The 13329-nt window shown below is 33.8% G+C and overlaps 3 protein-coding genes across 5 annotated transcripts; 2 read left to right on the forward strand and 1 right to left on the reverse strand.

Annotated features, from left to right (window-relative positions):
- Window positions 1-1484: 1484 nt before the first annotated feature.
- On the reverse strand, window positions 1485-2808 carry LOC144551226 (uncharacterized protein At2g23090-like). Its single transcript, XM_078299109.1, has 3 exons — window positions 2619-2808; window positions 2191-2231; window positions 1485-1760 (listed from the first exon to the last, which is right to left on the reverse strand). Exons 1-3 carry the CDS (start codon window positions 2689-2691, stop codon window positions 1641-1643), a joined length of 234 nt encoding a protein of 77 aa, XP_078155235.1. The 5' UTR covers window positions 2692-2808; the 3' UTR covers window positions 1485-1640.
- Window positions 2809-3614: 806 nt separating this feature from the next.
- LOC144551229 (mitochondrial ribosomal protein L51/S25/CI-B8 family protein) lies at window positions 3615-5463 on the forward strand. 3 transcript variants are annotated; one of them, XM_078299112.1, is made up of 4 exons: window positions 3615-3761; window positions 4042-4141; window positions 4613-4719; window positions 5181-5463. In XM_078299112.1, the coding sequence occupies exons 2-4, from the start codon at window positions 4062-4064 to the stop codon at window positions 5351-5353; spliced, it is 360 nt and encodes a 119-aa protein (XP_078155238.1). In that variant the 5' UTR covers window positions 3615-3761; window positions 4042-4061; the 3' UTR covers window positions 5354-5463. The 3 variants fall into 3 exon arrangements, with proteins under 3 accessions (XP_078155238.1, XP_078155239.1, XP_078155240.1); XM_078299113.1 differs by having other exon boundaries at window positions 3700-3787; XM_078299114.1 differs by lacking the exon at window positions 3615-3761 and adding an exon at window positions 3794-3960.
- Window positions 5464-9274: 3811 nt separating this feature from the next.
- CGLD27 (DUF1230 family protein (DUF1230)) lies at window positions 9275-12139 on the forward strand. The gene is made up of 7 exons (XM_078299110.1): window positions 9275-9621; window positions 10233-10385; window positions 10593-10670; window positions 10756-10851; window positions 10937-10972; window positions 11123-11298; window positions 11765-12139. Exons 1-7 carry the CDS (start codon window positions 9382-9384, stop codon window positions 11925-11927), a joined length of 942 nt encoding a protein of 313 aa, XP_078155236.1. The 5' UTR covers window positions 9275-9381; the 3' UTR covers window positions 11928-12139.
- Window positions 12140-13329: the final 1190 nt, after the last annotated feature.

The following is a 13329-nucleotide window of genomic DNA, read 5'->3' on the forward strand; positions in this document are numbered from 1 at the left end:
GTATGTTTTTGTTCTGCTCATTTGTATTTGTTTAACTATGTTCTGACAACTGTTTGACTTTTATACTTCTAGTTTTGGTATCCAGTTTGGGTACCATGATAAGAAATATTTTTGATTTCAATATGAAATCGGTGAAAATCCACTACTTTTCAAAAAAAAAAAATTAAGTGCCATGTTTTTTATGCCCTTACTAATCGCTAGAAAAAATCGTTGCTAAGTTAGAGGTGGTTGCTCAATTTAAAAATCTGATTACTTCAATTCTTTGAGATCGTGGAGATGAAGGCTAGATGTATTCTTCCTCCATGACCGATTGCAAAGTAGGATGAGGGAATCCACAGTCGCTGACAAAAGGAGAGAGATAGACCGCTGTTGTATTGAAAGGAGGAGAGAGAGAGAGCCAGCGACTTTGTCGGACTATCGGTCGGAAGAAATGAAGTGACATAATCAGTCATTTTTTGTAAGAATCGAAGAGCGACAGCTAAAATAAAGAACTGAAGAGACCTCGTATGATGAAGCATGCATCTTATTTAGAAATGAAAAGTCTCGGACAAACACAATCTGAACCTCTAATATGAAATTACATGTGTTGTTCAGATTTTGGAAGAAGATTGAACACAAGTTATTAGGGCATTTGAGTCCTCTAATTGAATATATTACAAACTAAGTTATTAGCTAAAAATATGGCTAATAATGTTAATTATTATTGTAAAATAGTATTAAAAATAAAAATCATTTGTTCATTTGAAATAAGGAGTGGCAATGAGAAGTTTATATAAATTTTGAGGCCTAAAATAAAATTTCGTTTGTTATTTAAACTTCACTTGCAAAAATCGTTACGACTGGTATCAGAACAGTTATCAATAAATAGATTAGAGGCTTGACCTCTTTTTCATTCAAAAAAAAAAATCGTTACGACTGATACGTGTACAGGTGGTACAATCAAATTCGATCCAATTGAACTATCGAAGCGGTGTACTGCTGTTCCAAACACATTTTGGTTTAACGACAAAATAATATCACGTGTATGCTTGCCATAACCATGTTCAGATGTTCTTAGGATTCGGTTTAAGTCAAAACCTATTTGATTTTTAGACGTCCATTTCAACCCCTCTGGACCGTCGCTAGTGACAATTGAGTGGAGCAATCTTTCAAAATTTACCGTTCCCGAAAATGAACGGACCAGCTTTGAATATGTTAGTACACTAAATTGACTTCCAAAATAAGAAAAATTGCCAAGAGAAGAGCAAACTAGCTAGTGGAAAACAAGTCTAAATATGACGGTGATCGGAACAACATAACAAGTAAAGAAGTAGCAAACTGGTACATCATGTATCTAACAAATACCATCACCACTTGATCATCAACAGGAAGTATATAACATCGAAAATCACATAACAATAGGACTAGATAAGCAACTTAGCATTGTTATTCTATTTTTTAAGATGGGGAAAACAATGCCATCACCACTTGATCATCAACACAAATCACATAACAATAGGACTAGATAAGCAACTTAGCATTGTTATTCTATTTTTTAAGATGGGGAAAACAATGCCATCACCACTTGATCATCAACAGGAAGTATATAACATCCAAAATCACATAACAATAGGATACATAAGCAACTTTGCATTGTTATTCTATTTTTTAAGATGGGGAAAACACTGGTAAAAATCAGCCTTTGGGTGCTTGGCTTCGGCATGTTCTCGGCATTTGGCTTCCGATGTTGTACAAATAAATGTTTGCATGCACACTTTGCACTGCACTCAGAATCAGAATTTGAAATATTAATAATCTAGCAATGCACTCGTATTAAAGAACTTTAAATGTTACAATCCAAAAGCTCGACTGCTCAAATAACTTTTTGCACCCACAAACATAATGATAAAGCACTACATAATTTGGTTCAGTATTGAGAGACTTCATCACCAAATAGAATAATATAATTAAGCACTATACAATTTGATCCAATATGAAAATGAAATTGGGAAATTGGCTCGGTACCAAATCAATTTTAACAGTACCACAGTATATACCACTACAAGATCAGATAAGACCTTAAAAAGCAAACCAAAGGAATGATGGCTCTTTAAAATTAGCTACTTGCTCAGGCCTGCAAGCGCTCTATCATTTATACATAATGAAATTTACTAGGGGAAAAACAAAATGTAAATTAACTGAAGGAGTTACCTGGATATTCATGGCTTTCTTGTTTGAATCAAGTTGACTTCCTGAAAATAAAAAAAAATCTCTTATAAGAACAAAATCAACTTCCTACTTCGACATTTTACATTAATTTGACCAAGCTTAATAATTGACACAGCCTCGTATCTACGGATTAGACTGAAGTCATAATATAGCTTAAATTTCGTAAATTTGATTGTTCAAAGGGTTTGCCATCATATATTTTGTCCTATTAATTTTTCCCTAATTTTTCCCCAATTGCCCGTGACAATTGCATGATAAATTCTATGCACAATGGTTAAATTCATGTTGTCAGTTGTAAGCATCCACAAATAAACAATCTAAAGTTTTCTACACTAGTTCAAAACAATAACAAGATCAATCTAAACAAGATGTAGATTTAGACAGAGAGAGAGAGAAAGGGAGAAACGAACCTTTAGGAGCTTTGTTCTTCTCCAAGTTCTTCTCACGAGCCGTCTTCGATTTCTGCGCGTTTCCGCCGCCCATATCCGGTCAAGCTCCGGCGATCCTTTCGGTTAAATCTGGAGATAAGAAATGTCCAGAAGACGCAGTCCTTCCCTTTTCTCCCGTGGAGGCGTGTAGTGTATGATTAAAAGGTGGCCCTTCTCTAGAAGTTTCTGCTCTAAATATTTTAATGCATAGGGCAGAAACTTCGGAATTCATAACCCTAAGGTAATTCAAATTTTGTATTTATATTCGAACCGTCCGATCTGCGTAGCACGATTTTAATGAAATCTAGAGCATTTCACCTCGGTTCAGATTGGCCCGAATTCTGATCGGATGGTCGGTATCCAAGCTCAAATTTTGAGTTGCGTCAGAGAATCCTGACTAGATTTGAAAAACCGGTGGGATCTAACGGCCAGATCGCCTTCTTAAAAATTTTAGTCGCCCAGATCTAAATATCTAATGGATCGAACTTGAATCGCCACACTTTGTGCGGTTCGTACCCGATTCCAACTATTATATTTGCACTTTTGTTGGGCCTAAATTTTATATCCCATCGCACCGCCATATTTCTTTCAGGCGGCCCCTTTCGGTCTTCTGTATATATAGCCCATCGCACATTTGTTCTAAAAATTATTCTTGCAAAGTTTTTTATGTGCTTCTAAAATTATTTATGTTTAATATGTAAAATTATATATATATAACTGAATTTATAAATATTATACTTATTATGTTAAATATTTATTTTTATTTTCTAATTAATTATAAAAATTAAAAATTTGCTGAATAAATAAAAATAATACTTTTCATATTTTTTTTGTTATTAATAACATGTAATATAAGCATCGTTATCATCAAATAAATAAATTTTTCGATAAAATATAAACTCATCTAGTAAAGAGATGCGCATAAGAAATGATATTTTAATTTTATCCCCTCTTTTAGAAACGGGCTTGCACCCTTTATCTGGGACCGGCTTCAAAACCCATTTGTGCAAGTGTTAACCATGAGAAAAACATATCTTTTGCGAAGAGATCCCTTGACTGGCTAGGGTTTTAAGTTCGATTACTTGCTATCGATCGAAAAAGTACTGAGCGTAGCACCGGCTTCTGGTAAATCTCTCGCTATCTCTCATTCAGTATTCCCCTTTATCATTTCTTAACTCGATCTGTTATGGTGTTTGACGAGCTACTTTTAAGCTTGGCTGTTTCTCGTTTCTCAACTTGATTTGTTGGGGTTGCTAGCAGCATCCTGGATAATAAATAGACGATGGCGAATGTTTTTGTGATTTGTGTTTGTAATTCCATGTTGGTAATTATATTCAGTCTAATTTGAAATTTATTTGATGATTGAAATAAAATAACTGTAATTTCATTTCTTTCTGTTGTTTAGTCTCTTGAACCTGGGGAGGAATGGCACTGAGAGGTGTCTGGCAACTAGAGAAGCTGATTGTAAGCTATTGCAACTGGGGAGGAAGTAGTAGGGGTATAAGGTGTGTCTATTATTTATTGTTTAAATAAATCTCATGTACCAGTACCTGGTGGTTGGTACTGTTGTGCTTCTGACTAGTATCAGTTGTATGGTACTGACGTATTGTATCTGAATGTGTTCTTAGATTTAGATTAGTTTACACTTTACACAGAGCCCTTCTTTATTTCCCACTTTTGTCCTTGAAGTCCCAGATTTCTCAATTTGATGCTCCAAAGCATTCCTTGGCGTAATGCTTACAATTTTGATATCTACCATCATTTCTTGGCGAGATAAGGTTGGACTAGAATTCATCTTTTCCCTGTAAGATAATTGTAGGGATTTAAATGGATCACTGAAACTTTATAGATGTGATTCAGACACAGCTCCTTTGGAGATGTATGGTCTGTAGTTTTTTGTTTATAAGCTTAGAATCATTGTCTAACTCCATTATTTTGAGTTTTGACAATTCAAATGACCTGCTTAACAATTACAGGGCATTTATGGAAAATCACCTACCAACACTTAAAGAGAAAAACCCGCAACTAGAGGTGGTTACTGAACTTTCCAGAGGACAGCATCCTTTCTTGAAGGGCCTGTATAGTAAGACCTCATTAATCTCTTTGTGATGTTATGGTTCTTCTGAAATTGTTATATCATTTTTATTAAATCTAGTATAATGTAGATTATTCAACCCAATCTCAACTGAAATAATCATGTAATATGGAATTTGAACAGTTCCAGGGTCGATGTTTAATTCTTATGAACAGTTTAATGCAACCATAAAGCAGATTAAGCTTGAACAGTTGATTTTTTTTTCTTGAATATATAAACATTTTAATTTATTGCAATTCTTATACTGCTTATAGCTTACTATAAATTGAGCATTTGAAATTGACATTTTCTAAAGTTTGCTGTAATTTAGCACTAGGAACTCTTTTGTATACAATCGAGTATTGAATTTATGAAAGAACTGGATTTTCCAATTTAGGTGAAGATCTCTATAATAATGCATTTTCTAGAATTGAAATAATTTGTAATATTTGTTTCAATTTTCAATGCAGAGAACAAAAATGAGAGGGTAGTTTGTGTGAAGAATTTGACACCAGAGGAAATACTGTTACAGGCAACTAGACTAAGGAATGCACTTGGCAGAAAGGTGATCAAACTCAGAACACGTCATGTCACGAAGCACCCAAGCGTACAAGGCACTTGGACCACCGCACTTAAATTCTGAAACAAAGGTACTGTCACTTTTTAGCTTTCTAGTTCTCTAGATTGTTGTAATAAGAGATATGACATGTAATGGAATATTCAACTATCATGTTTGGATTTCTGTTGAGGCAATATTTGTTCGGACTGTACTCATATTTGTTTGTTGCACACCTGGTATAATTCTTTTGTTGGCTTGTTATCTCAGTACAATAGGATGTTGTTTTTCTTGAATATATCGATCTTTAATTCAAGTTCCTCCTAATGGGAACAAAAATTATCTCTTTGACTTGATGTTCTCTTTGTTGACTTGTTGTAGTCTAACACAAGTAAAAGTATTCGAAAATCAAGGTATTGGGGGAAAAGGCCCTCTGGTTGAATTCTCGCTTTGGTTTAGAAATGAATTGTCCTACAAAAATGATATCATATACGGGTGCATAAGCCCACGCTTTGCAGCAGGGTTGTTTTTAATGGATAAATTTAAGAGGAAAAATCACAATACAATGATCAGCAAAATAAAATTTAAACATGCAGCAGGTGTGTTTTTTAATGGATACATTTTAAGTACATAATTGGAGGTTGCAATGAGCTTATGTAAGATGAAATCTCGCGGTATGAGGAATCTACAAATTATTTTACAAAATTTATAGTCATAAACATGTATAAGATGAGTATGATTATCGTGAAAATTATTGTAAAAGTTCTATATTTCTTTTTGTAATACTTGATATTAATATTAATTTTCTTATTAATAGTTACTAAAATAAATAACTATTAACTTATTTAAAATATTTGTAGAAATTGTGAAATTATAGTAAATATTTATTGAAAATTTTATCTTTTAAGATGAAAACGATGTTGCATTTTTTTTATTTCATTGCACAACTGTATTTTAGGAATAGCCAACTGTCATTTATACTTGCAAGTTGCGAATGTCTATATTAAATGGTATCTTCGTATTACCTGGTTTCCAATTTAGTAGTATACAAAACATTTTTTTTTATATATAGTGATATTTCCACCTATTTCTATTGAAATCAGTATAACTGGGTATAGGTATCTAAATGATTAATATCCGCATAAGATGACAGAATTAATAAAAATATATATATATGAATTAGTTCACTAAAATTATTATATAAACCGAACCAAATTAACACAGGTAAATAGTTTTCACAAGTTGGTGCGTGCCAGCGTTTCCATCAGAGAAGAAAATTATGGAGTCGGATTTGTTATTATTATTATTTTCCAGCTTTGATTGAAGGACGGAATAGGCGGAAAATATAACCCGTATCCAACGGCTCTCAGAAAACACAATATCAAGTGCAAAATCCTGCAAGTTTTGATAGAGCGATAGACATCCGAACAAAGCCTAAACAAGAAACCAGAATATTATGATCAGAAATAATTTAAACATCCGTGGTATAGGTGAGAAACAAAAGAAAGGCGTCACACTAATATGATAATATCATAATAAGCATTCGTTGTATGATAAGGCAAAAAAAATGCAAGCATCATTTTGTAAAAACTCATATAGCAAATACGCAAAAAAAATTCCGTGTACAAATAAGAAGAGTTGTAAATAATAAGTCTCATGCCCATGGAAAATACGAAGATTTATAAAAAATAAAAGCCACACGTATTTTTCTAGAATAATTATAACAAACCCCCCATTCCCATCCCCCCATTTTCCCCGCACTCTCTCTCTCTTCCTTAACTGCCATATATCCCCCCACTAATTTCCTTAAAAGTTTCATTTTATCCCCCCACTAATTTTCCTAAAAGTTTCCTTTTATCCCCCCACTAATTTTAAGAACACTCCCATCCTCGCATTAATTATGCATTCCTCTAATAACAATTTCCGCGTTAATTATTGCTTTAAAAACAATCTGAGCATTAATTATACTGTTATCTAATAACAATCACTGTTAATAAATGCTTATCTGTTAATTGATGTTCAAAAAAGTATTTATCATTATTTCTGAGAAGTATTTACCCTTGTAACATAGAGTATTTATCCATGTAACATAGAGTATTTATCATTATGTCTGAAAGTATTTATCATTGATGTTTTACTGTAAGTTGTAATTATGTCTGAGAAGTATTTATCTATGCAATACAAAGTATTTATCCATGTAACATAAAGTATTTATCATTATGTATGAGATTATTTATCATTGATGTTTTACTGAAAGTTGCAAGTATACCTGAGAAATATTTGTCCATGTAACATAAAGTATTTATCCATATAATGTCAAGTATTTACCCATGTAACATAAAGTATTTATCATTATGTCTCAGAGTATTTATCATTGGGTGAGAGGATTGTTTATTTAATGGTCTCCAGTTGTGCGGGGACGATTAAAAAAAAAAAAAAATTTTGTGCGGGAACAATTAATGGATTGATTTATTCTTTCATAAATAAAGATAATTGCATAGGGTTTAATACCTGATAAATTCAAGTTAAATACTTTGATGCTTCAAGTTAAATACTAACAGTTTTTTAAACATTCATTAATGATTGAGCGGTCCCCCCATGTTTAATGGTCCCCAGTTGTGCGGGGACGATTCAAAAAAAAAAGAAAATTTTGTGCGGAGACAATTAATGGATTGATTTATTCTTTCATAAATAGAGATCATTGCATAGGGTTTAATACCTGACAAATTCAAGGTAAATACTTTAATGCTTCAAGTTAAATACCCGCAGTTTTTTAAACGCTCATTAATGATTGGGCGGTCCCCCCATGTTTTTTTTGGCAGTATCTGCGGGGATAAACCTGCGGGGATTGTTATCACTGTCCATTTTTTTACTGATCAACAACAAATTTGTAAGATCCAGCAAACAATTCTAAAATAGGAGTAGCTCTTCCATGAAGTTATGTGAAATGCAGAAACCTTTTTCTGCATAGTTTTGGAGTGGTAATTTTTTTTTTTTTAAATCTGAAAGTTAGACTTATATTTTCTACTTTCTAAATTGAACGTTGAAAACATTTTTCAGTGATTGTGACGGGCGCATAGAGGATGTTTCTGTGTGCATTGTAAGTAGTGAAAAAATTATTTGTCCTCACAAATCATTCAATTAAAAGACTGAACATTTTCCTTAGATATGTTAAATATTTTTTAAATAAAGAATAAACAATTTTTTTTATAAATTTAAAAAGAGTTTCAATAAGAAAATAATAACCTGATTATATATGTGAGTTTTGAAAATTTAGTCGGACAAATATGATATTATGAATTTTAGGATAAAATTATGCAATTTGAAATTTTTTAAAGGATATACATGAAGTTTCTCATATTTATTAAATCAATTAATTTCAGGTTGAAATCACAACCGCTCTTTCATGCGTTCTTTCTTGTTGGGCCATGAAAGTTAAAAGCGATTATAATTTGTATTAGCGATTTGGTTCGAGCTGGGTTGCCCAAATGGTGGCCCGACCCAAAGCGACCCACAGAGAGATGAGTGACAAGTGGATCGACGCCACGAGGCAGTGCGCGCGAAATTGTCCAGGCAACGTGTGAGGATGCACCCGCCACGTGTTAATCCTCTCTTCTCCCTTTTCTCTCTCTCTACCAGAAAAAAGAAAGAAAGAAGAAGAATCAAATCAGAAAAATTACTCCCTTGTCTGCCATCTCTGTTCTAAACCCATAAATCCAGGGGAGAGGGGGGTTTCCGATGGGCATCGGACACAAATAGGGTTCGATGAGGGGTTTAAACCGTCGGATCTGCTTTAGGATTCGTGTATACGGATTTTAAAGCAGACGCGAAATTGCGAGTGCGAATCTTAAAGCAGATCCGACGGTTTAAACCCCTCATCGAACCCTATTTGGTCCGATGCCCATCGGACACCCCCCTCACTCTAAATCCAGACCGTCCGTCTCATATGAATCGAACAGCAATTATATTAGATGGTAACCACAACTGCGGATAAACAGACAATTCACTGCCACCACCTAAACATTGCATGGCTATAAAACGAAGAGAAAAATCAGATGAATAAAAACCATTGCGAACCGGATATAATTCATTTCAATTCAATTCTCACATAAACAATGCTTCGGCTGCGAGTTTCTCTCCATGCGGTAGATTCTAGTAGCAGTGGTTGTTCGAATTATGGTCGTGGTAGCAATGGTGTTGCGAGAACTTGGGGTGTGAAGTTCACTTCCTTCAAATTGAGTCGCATTGTAATTGCCAAGGCGCTAAAGGATGAGCCTGAATGGAGAGGAAGTGGTTTTGCTGGTAGAAGCTGGGATCCTGGATTGGAGATGGAAGTCCCTTTTGAACAGAGACCTGTAAGTAGTAAATGATGTTTTGCTATGCTCATTGCTCAGTATAGTTATCGCTTACGTTGGTTTAGTATGGTTCTTACCAGTAAAGATCAGCTCCCGAAAAACACCAAGTAATTTAGGTAATCACATAATTGGTTTCTCAATCATCGTGTATTCTGTGTCTACCCTCTGAAGTTTAAATTTTTTTCATTTTGTCCTAGACAATATATGATTTTCATCAATATAACCTTATCTGCTATGTTCATCCACAAATGGGTAAATTGGGGGTTAAACAGGAAAAAAGGTAATGGAAATTGAGGGAAGAGTTGTTGTTGAGAAATTTTCTTCTATTCATATCATGTCATTGCCGCAGTGGCTGGATTAAAATTTTGATTAAACTTTTCAGGAGAATGGTGTAAGGTTCAAATCAGCACAAATTATGTTAGTTAACAACCAAAATGGCCACCTTTATACTTTAGTATGAAAACAGAGAATGACGGTACTGCTGGTGACCATTTGTGAATATAAAATGCTCATCTTACATGTCTTTTTAGTACTTAACAAATTATCCTGTGCTAGTTGCTATTATTTCTTAAATAATTAATGTTTTAATGCTTCTTCCTATTTGCTGATAGGTGAATGAGTATTCTTCTTTGAAAGATAGCATCCTGTACTCATGGGCAGCTCTCAGTCCTGGTTCTTTCTTTTTACGTCTGGGCGGCTTATGGCTTGTTACTTTTACTGTTCTAGGAGCTCCTATATCAGCTGCTAGTTTTGGCCCCTCCAAGGTGTGAAAATACTTCAACCATTTTTTTGGCAGATATTTCGTAGTGCTATTCACAGTGGTACCAGATGTTGTAGGATTTAGTATATGTACCTGTATGAGTGAGAATGTAGAATGTCATGTTAAAGAGGAGACTTGACTGAAACAATTTAATCTTAAAATAATTAAACTTGGAATTATTATTATCTCTTTGTGTAATTTCCTTACACAGGATCCACTAAAATTCTTCCTAGCAGCTGGAATTGGGACTCTGCTCCTTGTTTCCCTAGTCGTACTTCGGATTTATCTGGTAAATCTTCACATATTCTATCATTGTTTAATTTAAACTTTATTTTCGGTTGTAAAGGTAACTGTATTTTGTTGCATTGATACAGGGATGGAGTTATGTTGGTGATAGGTTACTCTCTGCTGTTGTACCATATGAAGAAACTGGCTGGTACGATGGGCAAATGTGGGTTAAGCCACCTGAGGTGTGTGCGAAAATTCTTTCAGAAATGTGACATATGTACATTCGATGCTAATTTTTACTACATTATTTTCCTTCTCTTTGCATAGGTACTTGCCCGGGACAGGTTACTGGGATCATACAAAGTATGAGTTATTTTAATGTTCATTCTTTACTTTTTTGGTTATGTTTTTTTCATTGTGAATACTGAACAAAACTCAAAGGCTTTATTAATTTCCTTAATTAAGAAAACACATTTCTTTGAATGAAAATGAGTACCATTTATATTTGACTAGGTAAAGCCGGTGATCAATCTTTTGAAACAAACACTTGTCGGGACAGGAGCACTACTTGTCAGTGCTGTGTTTCTCTTTATTTTTTCTTCGCCAGTGGAGGATTACTTCCACCATTTGTATGATTCAAGAGATGATAGATTGATATCCTCAAGTTCAAATGCCAAAAGTAGCTTGAGGTAAATCTTTCATAATATAATGATCAGTTCAGGTTTGTTACAGTTTTGGTTGCAAATTGCACCAAATGTTTTCTAGCATCTGCAAATATCACCTTCTATTTAATACTTTTCAGCTAGGCATGGTAAAACTTTTTTGGTGACTAGTGGAAAAGAAAGGACTGGTATGACCAAGGCCTAGTCAAGCCAAAAGCGGCCATCCTGGGCCTGATTTCCTATTCTAGTTCAACTGACGAGATCACAATCTGTGCAATGTCAAATGTTTATAACAAATATGTGGCTCTACTTGTCTTATGTTAGTGTAATTTTGACCTAAAATGATAAAAGTCCAGTAGAGGGCAAGGAAACTTTTAACCTCTTTAATAAAAAGAGTTCTTTATCCTTCCATTGGCTATACTTTACCAATTGTTACAAAATATTACAAGTGGTATGTAAAAATCTTTTGACACTTTTTGTGTGTGTGTATCAGAAAAGAAGACCTCCTTAGGTTACCAGCAGAGGTGATAAAGGATGACGACTTGGCAGCAGCAGCAGCTGAGGCAGCTGATGGAAGGCCGGTTTATTGTAGGGACCGCTATTACCGTGCTTTGGCCGGTGGGCAATATTGTAAGTGGGACGACTTGCTCAAGTGATTTTGTCTCTAAACAGTGCTAAATTGAACAACTGTTACAATAGAAAAGATACTGTATAGAAAGTTTTGTATGGTGTTGGGATATGATAATTAATTGGGAACTTTATTTTTATTAAGGACTACCTTAGTTTGTGAATTGATCTCGCTGGAGATGTATATACAATAGTTGCACACCATCAGGCCTAATATACTACCAGGCTCTGGATTTTAGAAGCTGAGATTGTCAATTTTTCTTGATATTTTCTGTTGTTGAACAAGGCCTGTTAATAGCAAGCACTGTAAGCTACAAACTAGGCCTGTGACCATCTTACTGGATATTTTAATTTCATGTATATCCTTTTAAATTTTCAAAATAATGTATTTCTCCCTTCAGAATTTTGAATGTATTTATTTTTCTAAAAATATAAAACTCCCATAATTATCATTATAGAACTTCAAAAATTACATAGTTTTTCTCAAAAGTTGTAAATATCAAACTTTTCCCTCTAGATCATATATAACCTTTTAAACTATCACAATAAAATATTCTCCTTCCAAAATGTAAATATCAGTTTATTCTTTTATATAAAAAAAGGAAATTCTCCAATTAACCAGTCATCTTTTTTATTAAAACTAATACTATAATGAGGAGGGTTCAAATGCACCAAATTTTTGTGCACCCAAATGCACCCTATTCTTTTTCTCCGTTTTCAAAGTCCGAATAGTCAATCCGAACCGTTAGATGCGATATATATATTAAGATGTGCTTGGAGACCAAATTTTACATTTTTTGAAATTTTTTTACTATTTATTAAGCCACTTTGAAAAATTGCTGATCCAATGGTCCAGAAAATGTAAAATCAGCGATTTTCAAAGTGGCTTAATAAATAGTAAAAACATTCCAAAAAATGTAAAATTTGGTCTCCAAGTACATCTTAATATATAGATCGCATCTAACGGTTTGGATTGACTATTCGGACTTTGAAAACGGAGAAAAAGGATTTGAAAGATAGGGTGCATTTGGGTGCACAAATATTTGGGTGCATTTGAACCCTCCTCTACTATAATTATATAAATTTAATTTTTAACCTTCACTCTAAATAGAAGAATATTCTCTGTTGTCGGCCGCCCTTTCTTAGTTCCTTTAATTCTATTCTAATAATTCTAAGAACGATAGAAAATTATAAAGACGAAAGAGTAAGCAAGCTAAAAGAGAACAATTGCAATTTTATCATTGTGGAATACAATGTTTTTCATAACCACAAATATCAGGGTCCTATATAATCGTTAATTCTTTGCTCCTTAATCTTTACATTACTTTATTGTATTTGGCACTGCTAAATGAGAGAGGGAGAGAGGTATTGCGATTTTGGAGAAATATATAATTTTGAGATTTTTGAAATTCTCCTAGTATTTCATTTTAG

Source organism: Carex rostrata, chromosome 3, assembly GCF_964058835.1.
Source record: "Carex rostrata chromosome 3, lpCarRost1.2, whole genome shotgun sequence".
Taxonomy (NCBI): domain Eukaryota; kingdom Viridiplantae; phylum Streptophyta; class Magnoliopsida; order Poales; family Cyperaceae; genus Carex; species Carex rostrata.